The 19,435-nt window shown below is 36.1% G+C and overlaps 1 protein-coding gene across 4 annotated transcripts in view; it reads right to left on the reverse strand.

Annotated features, from left to right (window-relative positions):
• The window catches only part of LOC121732144 (integrin alpha-PS2), a 99,901-nt gene that overhangs the window by 59,247 nt on the left and 21,219 nt on the right, over positions 1-19,435 (reverse strand). For all 4 annotated transcript variants that reach the window (XM_042121968.1, XM_042121966.1, XM_042121967.1 and 1 more), the window contains exon 2: positions 793-950. In XM_042121968.1, the coding sequence (XP_041977902.1) occupies positions 793-950 (158 nt within the window). The remainder of the gene's footprint in view (positions 1-792; positions 951-19,435) is intronic.

Raw genomic sequence — 19,435 nt, forward strand, 5'->3', positions numbered from 1 at the left:
GAGTAACTGAGCCGTATCCTTGAAGAAATTAAAGTCTCTTAACATACTAGGCAAGATTTACGCGCGTGCGATGTAACAACATATTGTCATCAAATTATCTGATAATCGCGCATAATTATAATTATGTACCATCAAATAAATGTATTTATACGCAGATAGCATATCTATGTTAATTTTTCGTGCTATATTAATTAGTCCCTATTGGTCGACAAAGCTTGACACGTAACTGACCAAATCGCGTACTAGTCGGTCGCCATCTGCCTATGAATCAAGTCTCTGATTGAACATGCGCCTTATTCGTCAGTATTTACAAAGATGGTCTTCTGTATTATTTTTTTTCTGTACTTCAACTGCTGGATATTATGTTAATGGCAGACATTATTCAGGAGGTTTCGGTTGTGACGTATACAATATGGCGACAAAGAGAGCGAATAAATCAGACGCGCGTGCGCAGGAGCCGCGCAATATTATCAGCACAGAGTCCAAGGAGAGTGTTTAATAATAAAACAGAGCACAATTCCTTACGTAATAATATTATATTTATATGAAAGCAACAAAATTGAATAAGATGAAAAAAAGATATGTGAGCATGTAGAGATGTAGAGCTGTTCTTGCTACTTTATTATTATCATAGAGTTTACTCCTAGCTCCAATTTTTTTTTCTAAAATATTGACACGAATAATAGAATTGAGCTATGAGAAAACTAACAGATACATAAAATAAGAAACTTAAATGACAATGAGACAACAGCAACAGACAAATAATATCATATTAATTAATATAGCACTTACTTCGGTTATGATCAAACTCGATCAGATCACACAGCTGGAGGGGGTTTGACCCGGAGTCGGAGTAGCCCCGGCGGCCGGGCTGGCAGCGGTACACCGCCCCCGGCCGGGACACCCCGGGGACACGGTACGGCTCGTCCTCAGGAGCACCCACCAGAATCCTGGAAGAGAAGAGATGATTGTGAACAGAAAGCATTTAACCATTATGTCAAAAGATATGGTGAATAGACGTAATCATAATGGCTACAAAATAGCTCCTTAAAAGGTCACAGATATTTTTTTAAGCAAAGAAAATGACTTTAACCAGTATTTTTAAGGGAGGGACCTTTTTCAGAATATCTCATTCCCAACAATATAAGAATCATCAAAATCGCTTCATGAACGACGAAGTTATCCGCGAACATACAAAAAACCTATACAGTTACACTGAAAAACTTTTTTTTTAAGTCGTTTAGCAAGGACAGCGCTGTGCAATCATAGAAATTGATTCATAGCTACTGCTAACATACAATTGACATAACCCAACCAGTAACAGGTCCGCAATGAATCATTCTGTTGGTTACATATTAATGTCAAAGACATAAACTATGGTATTATTGAAGAAACCCATATTTACATCCTAAGATACATCTTTTGAGCATCATCTTTTGAGCATCATCTTTTTCTATCGACATTGCACCCATGCTGCCGCAGCTTTGTAACGGCGTAGAGCAAAATAAAACCTACAGTCTATGGCATTTTATTAAAATTGTTATCGGTCGCGGTCGCTAGGTTATGACTAAAAATCATGATGAAGTAACATCAACCGCTTATAAACAGCGTATTGTAATTTGTAACAGACACATCCCTGACCAGTAGAATAGGGTCAGAACACCGCTGGCTCGCCGCCAAACCCAGAATAACGCAGTTCACTCCACTCGCAAAATAAAACTGACTCACGGGCTCTAGCGGGATTGTCTTGATGCGTCTTTGAGGACATTTTGTCATATACCAAGTATTATAGTGGCTCTACTATTTCGGCTCCAAGTGAACTTCAACTTTTAATATTTTTCTATTTACGTTGAATGGATGTTACCTGAGATTTTACAGTCACTGTTAATTTGATTGGCGTAGATTATAATGATTTTAAAATGTAGAGTATTATAAATGAACACAATACTATCAACAATAATTATTGGTCTTATAACGGCCCCATTCAGAGATTTAACAATTACTTAAATACTAAGTTGTTAAGTTAAGATTGCAAAAAATGGACTATATTATTATATCAAAACCTTCCCTAGTAAGTAACTCTATAAGCCACCACAAAATTGAGGAATGTGTGGTATCAAGATCCCGTCAAATTGTCAACAATTCTGTCAAGTATCTTCGACAGTAATAATACAGTCGGGTGACGAAGGTGTCAGGCGATCCCGGAATAGGATGCGGGCGACAGGTCTATTCCCGGCTCCGGAAGAGGGGACTATAAATACTTCCCCCGACTAGCCAACACTAGCGAATTAATGACTATTATAGCGTCAGGTAACTTACCTCAAAGATGCCCGGTTTCTGAGGATTTTGAAAGAAGTTTCTTTATTTATTAGCGCTTTTATTGACTTCATCGTTAACCAATCAACAACGCTGTTGAATAGATAAAGTCATGTTCGCTTCTGACTTCAAAAAGCTTTTTTGTCTCTTAAAGCGCCAATGGGCATTCAGTGTTTTAGCACCTAATATATAATATCCATCCATTTAATAAAAGTTCATGATCTTGTTGAATTTTGTGGATGGCCTGATATTTACGGATGGCTGGATATTTTTATCTAACAACATCAGATACAACATTACATCTAATTTTAGTTTTTACCCAATTTCTATGTCAAAACCACCATCGGAAGCGTTGAGTCACGGGCTTGATGGCGGACTGCCAGACGAAAAAACCTGCTCCACATTTACAGTCGTTACGTCCGATTATGAAATGTTCGATTGTGAATGAATATACTTTATCATCATCAGTATCATCACCATCATCAGCTACTAGCCTCGACTTTGCAAAGTCAACTAAAAAAGTGTTAGACAATTCGGATTTTATTATAATTTTTTCTCTTACTCTACATTCTTATCTTGTCTTTCTCTATACGCAGCGCAATTGTTACCTAACTATGCCAGCCCTAGTAGACAAGTGGCAAGCGATTATCGTAAACGCCAACAAAATGTATGCGATTTGACATTTAAAGTCATCGCTTCGCTAGCGAATACTAATGACAAATCCCATACATTTTGTTGGCGTTTACGATAATCGCTTGCCACTTGTCTAGGCCCTCAGGAGAGTTGTGTTTTTCAAGTATACGGACGTAAGGTCTTTTGCACTATCTAGGGACTAAGCCTAAAGTCTAAACGGTCTGACGGAATTAAGCTGCAGAGGTATCATTCGTCATCATTCGAAAAGAACAACTTTATTTTTAAGATAATATGACAAAGCTATCTTGAATTCTTAAGTTTCAAGTACTGGATGATATTTTAATGCTTATAATAGAGTTAATTTCCATATTATTACTACTCTTATCATACACCAAAATTTTATTATCCAAACATAACATATTTTGACAACGTTAATAATGCATCTTTATGCATTGACAATCAAAATAAACCATTAACATCTAAACACTAGTTGACAGTTGACACCTCTCTAATAGCGAGAGGCTGTTGTACAGTCGTTGACATGTCTATTGTACCACTAGTATTTATTACTATTGCAATAGAGGTCAAAATTACTAAAGACGTAGAATACTTCGTGGCTAATAAAGACATTGCATCGGTGTCGATCGCCGTGAAAATTGTGATTAACTATCGCCCATCATGCCGATCTCAAATATACTTAATATTAGAAATGATAGAGTTGAATTTTCAATGGCGATGTAATGTAGAGATTATTACCGTGATATCTATTAATTGTATAGGTTCTAGCACCTTATAGGGCTAAAGAAAATTTGATGATAGGTACTCTATAATTGGGAGTTAACCGACTTTCAAGAGGTGTGGTGCTTTACCATTTAAAGATAAATAAATAATTTCTTTTAAAAGTTTTCGTTCGTTTAAATTTCGTTAAAAGGTTTAATTCGACTCCAGTGTCGTTTTATCCGTTTGCTAACTGCACCTCCTGGGCCTAATAGCTTTTAGTAAAGTAATGTGTTGATGATTCACTAAAGTTAACATATTTTATACAGTACTTTGATACCTTAGGACAGGGTTTCTCAAAGTGGGGTACGCGAACCCCTAGGGGTTCGCCATTTGACGGCAGGGGGTTCGCGACAAGATTTAGGTAATGGTGGCGACAGGAGCCATTATTAGATATGTCCGTTAATGAAAATCTTCAAGCTGGTTTCAAAAGGATGTCTTTGATAGATTTTTGGGCAGCTAGACAGTCAGAGTATTTCAAACTCTCACGCAAAGCGGTGAATTTCCCTTCCTAATGGGGAGAATTTCAATATAAGTAAGGGGTTCTCTGTCACCTGGAAATTTAACAGGGGTTCGTGGAGCCGAAAGTTTGAGAAACCCTGCCTTAGGATATTGTAGAGACTTCAAGAGATTGTGGAGACTTAACAATAAACTCGTGATATAGCTTGAACGAAATCAATCTTTAATCTCTCACAGATCATGATGATGATGCATTGTTTGACTACACAGAAGTAGGTGTTAATACCCCATTGACACGGCACGCGAGTAACGCCGGGCTCGCCGGCACAGTCAACAAACCGAACTGTACTATATGCTTTATTACAAAAACACTAAGATTCAAAATGTCAACACATTATATGGAGCAGCCAAGTGTTGGCCAAATATTTACCAAATAACTGCATTTCTCAAATACAACTAACTGTACTTAACAAGACACTTTTATGTTACCGACAGCTGTTTTTACAGCTTGTTATGAGGTTAAGAGACAAGAAAGGCTCAAGCTTTAGAATAATAATCTCTACGAAATAGATAATAATCTGAGATAATGGTTGATCAATGATCATCCACAAATAAATATTGTAACTGTGAGCGTGTGTCTGTCTGTAAGTTTTAAGCATATTGACGTTGGATCTACAGAATCAATTTTCATTTGAATTTGGGAAAAAGATGCTTTGACTTTCAAAAAAGGCTTTATTGTGGCAAAAATTACTTTTTTCTGAACTCTAGGCTAAGTGATGATCTACATCTATATATATAAAAATGGATTTTCAATTGTGTTAGTAACGGTAAAACTCGAAAACGGCTGAACAGATTGGGCTGATTTTAGTCTTAAAATATTCGTAGAAGTCCAGGGAAGGTTTTAAGTGACACGAAGTTCACCGGGACAGCTAGTTTACATAATATAGATTTTTTTTCTGGCCGGCCCAATCGTGCTGAAGTACAGCTCTCCCACTTATCATGTAATTACCCTAATTGTGTCGCAACTCAAACAGCGCCTATCTCCGGAACAAACATCGCTCACCTGCGCAATTGTACGCTGTACTACATACGCGACGTTAGCAATATAATAGTGTACGCACATTTGTTGCTGATATCCTCACTTCCACACTAATATTATACATGCGAAATTGTGTCTGTCTATCTGTCTGTTACGTCTTCATGCATGAACATACCGTGAGGTCCGTGAGTCCTGAAAAATGTACGGTTCCCGGCGTCATCTAGTTAACTATAATGTGTGAAGTAATTTTGTAGCTTATGTTATTAACTTTGGGTGCTAAATGCTAATGAAAGTTTTCGTTCATTAAAAAGCCGCTCTTACTCTTAAGATTATGCTCAAGATCCATCTTGGGATGTTGTTTAAATTTTCTGCACTTTTAATACTTAGTGGATAAATCTGGCTTAATGCTCGCTTAATGCTAAATACAAACAATATACGGTTTTGCTCGATCGATCAATAGCGTCGATATTTAATTCCATTCCTTCGAGCGGCTCGATGTGAGTCTTCGAGTAGTGAGTTTTGGAGTAAAACTATCGCGCAAAACCGCATGTGAGTACTTAGCATAAGAGCATATTAAATAAGATTGAGCACTAGTATGAGAGCCGTTCATTAATACGGGCCCTAAATGTATAGTGTCAAAGTGAGTCACATATTAGTCGCGACAGTGTGTACAGATTAACCTAGGCCCTAGGTTAATTGGGATTCGCCGTCACAAGGTACAATGATATTGGTTTTCCCAATCCCGATTCGGTTAATCGGGATTGGGAAAACCAATATCATTCTACCTTGTGACGGTACGGTTTACGTCTGCACTACTATTATTATCTTTCCTTTATGTTGCACCCTGTATAACTAAAGACTTATACAGGGTGTAACATAAGGAAATACATCTCCTGTATAGAGTTCACTGTGAAAGTGGCAGCGCTGAAAGTGTAACTTTTTGTACTTACATTCATGATGTTGGGGCGCTCCGCGTTTTTCAATTTTCATAGAAACGTAGAAGTCAAAAGTAAAAATTTTCAGCGCTGGTATTTTCACAGTGAACATCTTGGCCCATATTCTATATTATACCTTATAGACTAACATACATAACATTTATACTAAAACTAACACTAAGCACTAAACACGTATTCTCTGCGACGTGGGGCGCGACGTGTTCGGAAGTCGTCCTCGGAAGTCGGAACCTATAACATACGCATCCTAAAGTATTAAAGTACCTAGTACATTACTTCGTTTTATAACACCCTTTAGATATTTAGAAGACAATAATTAATATACATTATACGGCCTTTATCATTACACAGAAAAAGATTAAAATTCCCATATCTTGTAAGATATTAATCACTTGTACGGTGATTAACAATATTTACGGCCATATGTGTGTCACCTCTTCGTGATAACTGATAAGCGACTGATAACGTTATCAGAATCCCGCGACTTTTGTCTTGTGCCTATAATTTATATGATAATGCTTTGTGGAGGGTAATCTTAATACTAATGAGCTCAGAGAGACCGATCAGGCAGAATTTGAATAAGAAATCCACATACGAACATAGAACCTCCTTCTTTTTGGCAGTCAATTATAAAGTTTGTCATGGATATTTGTGATAAGAGACATTGTAGAGCTAGCAAAGTCACAACGCAAACCAACAGACGCGTCACAGTTTTCGAATACATCTAAAATCTAAATACTTAATTGATTTTATTGGTTTAAAAAACATATTATAAAATAAACAATAACCCAAAAACGGCAAAGGCATTGGGACCTAGTATAGTTGGTTATTTAATATTTCGCTCTCCCCTTACATCATGGAAATAAAGCCATTACAGAATACGGAACCCTAAAAACTGATAATATAAAATATAGATCGACTTATTTAAATTATTATGAGACATTAATGTGGAACTCCTGTATTGTCGAAAAGATATATAACGCAATACAGCATCCTCTCAAACACTAGCAATTAATTATTTTTCAATTTACAATCCAATGCTTAAAAATAGATTAATAAAACTCCTATCTTAACTATCGATCGCTATTGCTGTATCGAAACTAATTGGAATACTAACCGACATTAAATCAGAGTAAAATTTATTGGTTGATTTGATTGCTACGTAGCGTACGCACTTAGTTATATAAGTAAAATAGCTTATAGAACAAATATAACTACAACAAATATGTAGTAGTATAATATGCGCTAACCTAGAACGTAAACTACTACCCTATCAGTGAAAATTTAAAGTAATTATTGTATGCAGAAGTAACAAACACATTCACAAACTTTCGCGCCTACATAATAGTAGTATGACTAAAGTAAAAAAATAGAGCTTATGGAACACAAATAGTTATTGCCATTAGCTTATTAATTCATCATACTAGCGACATGACAAGAAATAATGCGCGTGCATTGATTCAAAGAAAAACATTAGGATTCCTTGTTGTACACACCCCAATTGATAGAAAGAACCTCTGGGTAAGTGGACTAAAAAATAACCAAATAAATCGGAAGGACCAACATAATAATATATCTGCATGTGTTGAGCTGTACAGTATACACACTCAAAGATGGGTGGAGAATTTATATTATCACAATTCATTATCTAACATAATATGCGTAATGCACATGTCAGTATTTACCGTATCAACAGGTATTAATTATTATCATTGAGTTGCAAAGATTTGCTACAGTAGATTGCAGAACATAAAACAAAAATTTCCATCTCTACTTTTTTTCTCTTGCTGAAATATATATAGCTATTATATATACCTGTGGGCCACAAATATATAGGGTTGTGGCAGGTATATACATATATCTGTGGTCTGTACCTGTGTAAAAGAGATAACTAAATATTGGCCTAATTTACATTATTACGGAGTCGGGGCTTTTAGTTTAAGTTATCCTTTTTATACAATTATAAACAACACTATCCTGTAAAGTCTAAGCAATGCGAAACCAAACCAGTGTAAACTTTAGGTCAGCCCTAGGCAATTTATTAATTAGGACATGTCTGCGTGTGTGTGTGATTTTGATATGTGTACGTTTACCTTATGTATATGTGTTTATGTGTTTGTACGTCTGTATGTGTCGGATTCGCGTGCCGGCCGCCATTCTCACGGGTTCCGGCCGCGGCAATCTTCTCATTGAGACAATCAGGCGCACCCTATGCGGGCTCTAACATCTTGCGAAAAGGGTTCCGATTAAGCTGTGAGTATTATTAAGTTATTTATGTTATTATCTATTAATAAAGTCCGCTGACGAATCACAATGGCCTCTTAAAATAGTTTAAATAATGTAGGAATTCAATGGTAGGTTATTTGTGTGATCAATTTCAACACGTCTTTATAACTTGAATGTCAATGTTTGTATTACGTACTTTTAAATAAGTAGCCTTCTTAGAGCACAGAATAGATAATAGTAATTACAAGGTTATAGTGAGAATTTGGAGGAAAAATAAAAAAATTGTAAAGCTTTAGGTAATAAATCGTTTAGTTTTGCGAAATAAGTTACGCCTAAAAGCTATGTTTAATTTAATGCATTTCTTATATTTTATTATGTCAATAATGTCAATACCATATTATTCTTCACGTGAAATTCTTTTAACATATCATGTAGGAAGTTAAGCAGCATACAAGCAGCATACACAGGAAATAAACAATAATAATACTACAATTTGAATATATTATTAGAAATAGTTTTAGCGACACAACGCGGGCGGTTTTAGAATTAGAGTTTCAACACCTATTGTCAACCTACATACACTTTCTTTGCAAATCTTATTTATTGTCATCCTACACGTCACTTTCTAGTTTTGGGACCAATTTGGGGCACCAGCTGTTGCTTATTGAAGTTATGACTTTGTATGCAATCAATGTATGTTATCTATAGTCTATAGAGGTGTAATACCCACAACGGTATGCCATGTTCTCTTTATTAATTAGTAGCTCTGTTCGCCCCTAATAATAAAATAATTTATAAAATAATAACTATACAAAATCTGTTTGTATGTGCCCGGTACATTGGAAAAATCGCAAGACAGAAAGAGACAGATAGGACCTTAATTATTGTTAGTTATAACATACGGACAATAACTCATTTTTTCCCTAACAATTTTAATAAAACTTATAACTTATCTACTTCATAACCTAGCTAATATATCTGGCTACACAAATAATCCATAGTTTTTCTATTTCAAATATTTTTCCGGCCCCAAAGCCTCCATAGCAAAGAAACGGGAAGTTTTTTCATGTTACTTACGTTATTCTTCCACTCACGTCTTGTAATGTTATAACCATAGCATATTAATGCTATTTTAATCTTTTTTTATACATAAATAATAGATAACAGGCTACAAAAAGTACATTAGACAATATGTATCACAAGTTAACGACTCACGATTACCCGCTAATGATTATATTCCAAAACAAGCTAAAATTAACTACTAACATAACATGATCAATTATAAACATTTTGTTTTTAATATTTTATGTCTGTTACCACCACGTTACCCCGCATTTATAACCGAATCCAAAACACGAGGACGTTTCTCAATTCGACCGTAGGCTTTTTTTGTATTTCGTCGTTTATAAACCCATTTTGATAATTATTTTTTGTTGGAAAAAGAACATTTTAATAAACTTCGCTGTTGAGAATCGAATGCAATTTGACCAAAGGCAGTATAAATATTGGCAGAGACACACTGACCACGGGGAAGAAAGGAATTCACCGCAAAAAAATTACGATACAGAATAGGTATTATGTACAGTCGCAAACAGCATCTTTGAATTCGTAGACAGACTGATCGGTTTTTGAAATTTTTTGACAGGACCTACTAGTATTTTTGATTTTGATAAAAGTGAACCATTAAACAGATGATGAAATTCTGTTAAAAACCTCGAAAGCCGGCAAGGCAGGGTGACTACCTCTTGTGAGAGATCTTGTGAGAGCAAAGCAACAGGCACTCGACAGGCGACAGCATAGATAATATTATCTAATGAACAAAATCAGCTGTGTGAAAGAAATTTTGTACAGAAAATTTTGACTGAAACCAACACACGTTACATTGCTGTCGTAAGACACATAATCATCCTTCTCGTATAAAAGCATTTGGACATTTCAAACTACCGTTTTAAACCAACCATAGTAGAACATCAATATTTTCGGCTTTTTCTTTTTAACTCTAATAACAGCCATGATTTATTTCGACTAAACAGATTATAGTAATGGATGAGTTTACAGATGTTAATTATAATCCTGAGATGTTAATGGGCCATAAATAGTTCCTTATCAGATAACAAAGGATCAACAATTAAAGTAATCGCCGCTTAACGCCCTGTACGTGTGGTCGTTAAGTTATAGGACTTATAGGATGTAGAGACTGGAGTATTTTCTGGGAATAACTTTGTATTGTATACCCTTTCGTATGTAATTATTATCATTATCTGATTAGTTATATATTATATGTTATGTATTATACATTTTCTAGAATACCTAGTTCAGTTAAAGTTGCTCTATCTTATAGACATTAAGATTGAAAAAATCGTGTTCACTTTGGCTATAAAAGCTCTCTGAGGGCTCATTAAAAAAATTAAATATAACTAGATGAGCAATTTTATTGTCAATATCACGTAATAATTAATATTGACCGTCTAGGGTTGATATTGAACATCGCGCGCCTTCAATCTAATTGTCAAATAAGCTGTTCAATAAAATTGAAGCGTGATATTGCAATTTGCACAATACAATTATTGATCATCTAGGGGCCGGCTTGCTTAATATGTTAACACTCAACAGCATATATTTTCACAATATTATTTTAATTAACTGCTGCTACACTTACATTCAATTATTTACAACATTAAGGACATGTTTCACCACTTCCTGATAAGGCTATCCACCAATTTAAACTTGACAGATCAAAGTTGTGAATAGCCTATTAGGCACTTTATCAGAAAGTGGTTAAACAGGCCCTAATTTACTCTACAGTTCGCCCTATAAAAATACTATCATTTTTTCCCCTTTTTTGGGCTGAAACCGCTGATCTCCTATAGCTTGCACCACAGCAGTAATCCGTTTACGGTGGTAAGTAATTTACGAGGTGCAGTGTGCACTCGCCCTTGTGCCGACCACCCCGGTGTGGACACGCCCTTATTCAATCTGATATTAATTAACTTAATGCATGTGTTTCATTACAGACTCATAATATACTAAAATCATAATTTTACCCTAATAAACATATTTACACAGCGAATAATTATTATGAAAAGTTGGCTTGTCTCTGTCTGGCAAATTGGAAAAGTCACTTGACAGATAAAGACAGGGGATCTTGAATAGTTAAATATACGCTGCAATAAAAAAATACAGATATTAATCACTCATGGTCACTAAGCCAACTCCAGGCACTTAATTATTTTTTTATGAAATAAGGGGGGCAAACTAGCAACTTCCGTCGCCCATGGACACTCGCAGCATCAGAAGAGCTGCATGTGCGTTGCCGGCCTTTTAAGAGGGAATAGGGTAATAGGGGTGGGTAGGGAAGGAAAAAGGGTAGGGGATTGTGCCTCCGGTAAACTCATTCACTAGGCGAAACACAGCGCAAGCGCAGTTTCACACCGGTTTTCTGTGAGCCCGTAGTATTTCTCCGGTCGAGCCAGCCCATTCGTGCCAAAGCATGGCTCTCCCACGTCAATTATTGTATTGTATATAATTGCCACATAATATAACATTTTATATCCCAAAGGAAGTAATTGTTCCTGTGGAATACTATAATATCTTTAGTAACTTACTCTATCGTCCTTCTTATTAGAAAACAAACATAACACCAGAAACCTTTTATTAAATCTTAATTAATGGATGTTCCAAGCTGAAGAAAATTAATATTCATTCACGACAGAAACACATTTTTGGCCCCAAAACCAAATTATTCATTATTAAGTTGCTCTCATTTGTTACCGAAGCCAACACAACTCTAATTAACTGAGGTTTAAAAGGGGTAGTTGTAAATATCAAAAAGATACCTTATTTTGTAGTTGATATGGTTTCTTTTGGCGTGACAATATGGTAAACCAAAACCCATCGTTTATTCCTGTCATCCATGGCTTTGACCAAAGCTTTTCTTAGACAGAAGTTATAATTGTACTTTTGAATGCTCCTTTAAAAAAACCGAAGTAAAAGAGTAGTCCTAACTTTTACTTTTACCTACAGTTAAGAGTGAAAGATTTATCTAAATGTTTAGGAGCTATACCACAGACATACGGAGTGCAGACATAGGTTATGTCCATTTATTATCTTTGTATTGATTTATTGATGAAACTTTGCTGGACATTTTAAACAGTTATTTTTTCAATTTTAAGAACGGACGTTCAAAATTATATTACCTTATCTTTCTGCGAGAATATAACTCTTAATTCAATAGCATTAAGATCAAGGGTAAAACAATGGAACGGATTGCACCACCTGCCGTCAAATAAAAAGCCTCAAAATGCATGTAATTGTACAATGATGTCCCCTGTCACCTGTGGTGCACCTGTCGGGAGCACGTGCCCCCCGAACATTGCCGAATAAAGCCGAAGTTTGCCGAACACACCCGAAGATATCCAGAAAGGCTGAGAACAAAGCTATCAGCTGTCAGCATCTACAGGACTTCCGCAGGTGTTTCAAAATGTGCGCATGTTATTTTATTAAGTTAAAGAGTTAGAGAGTTAAGAAAAAGAGGAGTAAAGAGTCTTTAGTTGCCCCAAACATTATGCAAAAGTATTTACTAACAACGAATTAAACATTATTTACCTTAATAAGTATCAACGTAGAAAGCACGAAATATATTTGACAGGAAAATTTGCATACGAAAAGGTTGCATAACTAGAAATGGGTCATTTGCCCAAGCTTTTTGCCTTACGCCATGTCTATAAAACATCTATATTCAAGCTTTCATAGAGCTTTTCCACACAAATTGGTACATTAGAAATCGAAATTACCGAAACATCGATAATGGAATCGATACTAAATATCATAATCGAACGCGAAACCACTCGTTACAGTTCTCACGGTGAAACCAGGCGCTAACCGGAGAAAGGTGAAAATTGGACTGTCACTGGCTTGCATCATCATTATCATCAGAAAAACCTTTCGGTTTAGCGATGGAAGCCGTCTGGTTCATGGCCAGCTACGCAACAATAATTTTATCTAGTGTGTGCTATTCGGTAGAGCACTCTTTCTTTCTTTTAGGGCCTGTTTCACCACTTCCTGATAAGTGTCGGATAGGCTATCGACAACTTAACTTGACATATAGAGTATGGGGCATCTGTCAAATAAGTTGTGGATAGCCTATCCGGCACCTTATCAGGAAGTGGGAAGGATTACGACAAGACTGGCGAGAGCCGAGAGGTAAACCGTAAAGCGCATGATCGACCCTTTACCGCCTATCCTTCTTCTTTAAGATCAGACGATTAGTTGACAGTGTCCTTACGAAACTTGGCAATATTTTTCTAATGCAAGACTCGAACCCCTTAGACCCAAGGATCACAGTGTTTTTTATTCTAATGGACTTATTTTCTGGTCTGTAACACTTACAGATTGGTAAGTAGAGTATGCAAACAAAGTAGTAACAGTATAACTTGTACTATCACTATGTGCAGCTAACTGCTCCTTTACCATGCTATATCAGCCACAATAGATTAGAGAACGGTATTCGGTTATTAAATCCGTATCTACCTGCAGTAATAACAGCTCGATCTGTTCTATCTCGTAGTGTTTACGCGCGAGATAACGTAACGCGCTGAAATAGCCGCGCCGCCCTGCGCGTGCGCATAGATATTAGGGCTGCAAGCGGAGAGAAAGATAAATAATATACATTTAAAAAACAAACTTTCTATTATCTCCTAATCCTTGTTTCAATTTCTATAAACGTGAAGTTACTTCAATGTATCATTAAAAAGGTATTTTGCCTAGATGCGATATCTAAAGATGTAATATTGTTTATTTTAACAAAAATATAGCTACGGTCTGTGGATGAGGTACAAAAGGCTTGTCTCGGCTCTCGAAGAGGCAGAGAATTTGTGGCTGTCTCGTGTTTAGTTTGACTTAGAATTGAGAAAGCCGACTTGCATCCACTTAAAATAATCTTAATTAAGCGTCATTATTTTAATAATAGAATCTGAGAGTTGACAACCCTACTCCACAATGTTTATTATTCTATAAATATTGTTTACGTGGCTAGCCGGGCGGTGCGGGCAGCGCTGATGCACTGAATCTGATATCTACTGAGATACGTGCCCCGTCACTCAGCATCATCATCACCCGTATACCAGATTTTATAATTAGCAGAGGTGTGGTCAATACCACCAGTTACCACACTTTACCGCTTGCTTAGCTTTATTTATGTACAATATAAACTCCTCAGAGATTGTCTCCGAAAAGTTTTGAAATTTGATTAAACTAAAAAGGTCTGGACTCTTCTAACTTTAAACCTACTGGTTTTGATCTATACTATACGATAGATAATATTCACAGACAAAATTCATGCAAAATTTTCAGGTTACGCCTAACCTCAGTAATAATGAAACCTTAGGTTATGTTACTCTCATTTAACACAATCTACCATTAAAAACATTATTAACTACTACAAGGAGCGTTTTACCTCGTAGAGATCTACGCTAAAGTTCCTTAGCAGTTGGTAAAAAAAATATAAATAACTTACTGTTTTACCAAGACCTCATAATTCCCAATAAAACGGTGCAAGGCCACCACTAAATCACCTCCTTAGTCCGCTGTTTATTGCTCGTTTGTCATCCTTATGACACCATTATGGTCAATGTCACATCAACCCATTAGCCCCTAACGTGCATTAGTACCTACATCGTTTTGTATTTCCTGGCGTGGACCGACTTTTTGACTAAGTGATGAGTTAACTGGAGAGTAACTGACTATGCAGTGCTTTAAAATAGTTTATGATATAAGAATCTAATAAGCAGCTAATAAGATTTCAGTACATGCTCCATACTGTCAGTATAGAGTCATACTAAACTATTAGAAATGTGTCCATTTTACTTGTACCCTATCTAACTTATCCAACGTACGTACGTGGTAGGCACCTTAGCTACGAATAATAAAAACTAAGGAATCGTAACTCCCATACTATTACTGTTTTAAATTTGGTTCCTTTTGATCTGTCATGTAACGTCAGCCTAGTACCGCTCAAGGTCACCTAAATATTACAAATGTATTGAAATGTGTACCTAATGCTAAGTACTCACATACGGCTTTGCTCGATAGTTTTACTCGAAAGCGAGCAAAAACCACCGTGTGGCAGGCACGGTCGCAGCCTAAAATTTTGGAGAGGGTCAGACAGTAGCGGGGGGGGGGGGGAGTCTCCCTGTCAAAAAAACTTGCCATTTTTTATAGAAACTGCTATTGACAATGAAGTGTCAGCTGATGTTCCTAGTTTAAGGGCGATATGGTATTTTGCATACTCGATAATATGAAGCATATATCACTTCGACACTCGTTTCGCCGAGTACAGTTTAGTCACTACACTAAAAAATATAAATTTGTCGCTGCTATGGGGTAGCTAGCCTTTTAATATCTGGCAAGATTTTGAGATTTATCCATTTGTCCCACATTTTGGGGGGTCATGTTCCTTGTGACCCGATGATCGAGCAAAACCGTATGTGAGTACTTACACTACGGTACACTTTTTTGACAAGTATTGTGGAGCATGTTTTTTGACGGAGTTACTTTTCCTTAGTTTTTATTATTCGTAGCATCTTAGTTTCTTCGTTCTTTCTACGACGTTCAAAAATAGTATTTATAATACCTATTTTGAATAAAAAGACATTTTATTTATTTATTTACCTTCGCTTCACACCTATAGTCTGATTAATTATGATAAAATTTCGTACAGAGATTGTTACGACCTGCAAATGCAAAAAAATATATACCTACGGTTCCTCACAATAAAATCAACGAAGTTACGGGCAATTTATAATAAATATTATGAGTTATGACCAGTTGAAGTTTGACGAAGGCTCCAAATTCATGCCTCAGAGCCCATGATCGATGGTTATCTAGATCACTGGTAGATCACGACGAGGATTGAGCCGTCAGTCAGGGGTCAGTCAGGTCGTGTGTCAGATGCGGTGTCAGATTACAGACCACCAGCGCGCGGCGCCATTTTGAAAAAAATAGAGGCCAACCAAGCTGACTTCCGTAGAAATTTTTACCATCTGGCCAAAAAAAACATAAAAAAATATCGAGAACTCTCGAGAAATAAACTTAACATTACTGGAAATCACTGTTCAAAAATACTGTGTGAGTTGAAATTTCTATTAACATCAGTCTATAAAGTACTTAATACAATATACACTTACTATGTGAAAAAACTTCACAGAGCCTGACTTTATAGATTCCTAAACGTTGCCCAAAACTTGAATATCGCGGGGGACCCGTACATTTTCCTCAAATATATGCTACGTCCTGTCTCGAAACTCAGAGTGTCTATAATATATTTAAGTAATTAGTTTAGATGAAATTTAGTACCTATATAGACTACATATACTAAATTTCATCTCAATTAATTTAGCGACTAAAGCCTATGAAGACGGTACAGAAAGACTCTTTCAGATTGACATGCATAATTATAGTAATTAGTAACATAATAATAATTATTATTATTTATTATGATAATTGCTTCAATTACAGAAACAAATGCTATCTCTGCATTTATAATACGAGGATAGAGTGCGAACAAAGCAATTTCTGAACGAAATCGAATATCAAGTCATTTACTTTGTAGCAGATAATTCCACTTCGCCCGCGGCCACATCTCTGTTGTATGAAACAATAGTTTACCGTTACATCAGTCATAGTATTTAATAACATAGCAGCTCTAATTACAAGTAACTATAATGCTTGATCTTATCGTGTCAATCTTATTAGAGATTCATTTGTTTTGATGATCTCGTCAAAAGTTACAAGTTATATTCCGTTATGTAGAGTGGAGAGACTGATTGAAGATATTTCAACAAAATATATGAGCAGATAATTTGAGACCCGAGAACATGGGCGTGCCCAGGGGCGGCCGGGGGGGTGGGGCAGCTGCCCCCTGGATCATGTTGATGTCCCTACTAAGTATCTTATCTAGTACCTTTATCTATAAAAAATAAGAAAACTAATTTTTGCCATTTGTTTGCAGTACAATATTTTTACAGCAAAAAATTATTAATTTTTTATTCTTTATAAACACCTAGCTTATAAAAATCTGATTTGCCCCCCCAACCCCCTGGCCCAGAACCTACGCCCATGCCCGGGAAAGGATAATAAATAATATGTGGGTAGTTCTTTTTTCACTTAAAACAGTTATTGCGCGATAAACGTATTCTTCTCTACTCTCTTATAATTATAGTTCTCTGTTCGTGTTAATGATAAAAAAATTGATGTAAAGTACCAAACGACTTTATAAATGTTGTTAAAACCTTAATAAAACATATAAGCTCAATGATTGTACTAAAAATGTGGACAAAAATAACGAGAAATTATTTCGTAATATTGTCACCTTGTGAACACTTTTTCTACAAGGTGAACAGCTTACGGCCTTTACCATATATGTAGGTGATGAGTGGTGATGATGACGTGTTGGCGTGGGCTACTTCGCAGAATACCTGGACACTGATAGTGTTATTCATAACTAGTAAATTACTAAGTACTTATCATTTCTTGACGTAGGTACATTAAGGAAAACCGTAGACAAAATGAGTCTACGGTAAAATAGACAAAAAAAAATTCTATTTAAAAAAAACGCCATTGACCTTAAATTTAGTGTCGATGAAATTTAATTCATCAAGCCGCATACGGTCACCGGTGAACGAGACACAATAGAAATTCTATTGTGTCTCGTTTTTCCACGATCGAAGGACCTCGTTCTCTTCATTCGTCATCAACGGTACTTAAATAAAACATACAGACTTCAGTTGCATCGTATAGACACCGAAAAACTTAACCGTTCTTGATAAAATTAGCACAGATAAAGATGTGAACCGTGTGGCAACCATAAATTTAATATACCTAGCGGAATAGAGAAACAAAGGCCTGAGCAAGAGAGATGTCACTATCAGTAACACTGCGTGGTAAAAAGAGACGTGCGATACATGACAGCAGCACTCTTTTTTTGACGGCCAGTCGGCACGTGCCGCACGCTGACAATTTAATCTCTTAGAATCTCTTAGAAAGAATAAATCATGTTCAATCATGCTTTTGTAAGTGTTTCGTTTTTTTCGGTTTCGTTTGACAGCTCGAGATTGTTGCTCTATTCCGCTAGGTGGGTATATTAACTTTATGGTGACAACAAAGGCTATACTTTTTCGACGACCTCTGTGGCTCAGTTGGTGGGCTGTTGGTAGCTCGAGCCGAGGGTCGCGGGTTCGAATCCCGCCGACGGAACAAAAAGTTTTCAAAGTTCCTGGGTCATGGATGTGTATCAAAGATGTGCATCATGTAATGAAAATCTTAAATATGTATATGTTTAGTATAAAAGTATTAAATATATTTCCGTTGTCTGGTATCCGTAACACAAGTCCTTTCAGGTACTTAGCACGGGGCCAGACTGACGTGGTGTGAAACGTCCATAGATAATATTATTATGTATTATTATTTTTACCACGTAAAAAGTTCGGTTCCCGCGACATCTTGTGGCCTGTGGGCCTAAAAGTAACAAAATATAATATTTTTAATAATAGAAAGCTATTATATAATTATTAAAAATTTAGACTTCCCAATCACTGAATCGTCCCATAATTCATAACAATATTTATTTAAATCGACACAAATACGTCCAAACTGTAATCAAAATAAAATATGTTCGATTGTGCACAAAGTTTATTTCATTTTACACTTCGTTTATACAAAAATAAACCTTATAACCTCCTCATAAGGTGCTAGAAGTAACATGAATGGTTTGTATGAATGAATTCATTCATAATCGATGTCCAGTTCGCCCACGCCCACGCCCACAAACCTGTCCATTCACAAATTTTCACTTAACGAATCGCTAAGATAGCGAAGGTATGCAATAGGAATGACCATAGAGTAACGATTAGAGGGAACTCTATTTGATTAAGATACTCGTAAGATAACTGTCAGCAAATTGTGTTTAATTAAATACAAGATTTACGCAGTTTTAGATACCGTACTTAACTAAACCAAATATTATTATAGAAAGTTT

The sequence above is a fragment of the Aricia agestis genome, chromosome 11 (genome assembly GCF_905147365.1).
Source record: "Aricia agestis chromosome 11, ilAriAges1.1, whole genome shotgun sequence".
Lineage (NCBI taxonomy): Eukaryota > Metazoa > Arthropoda > Insecta > Lepidoptera > Lycaenidae > Aricia > Aricia agestis.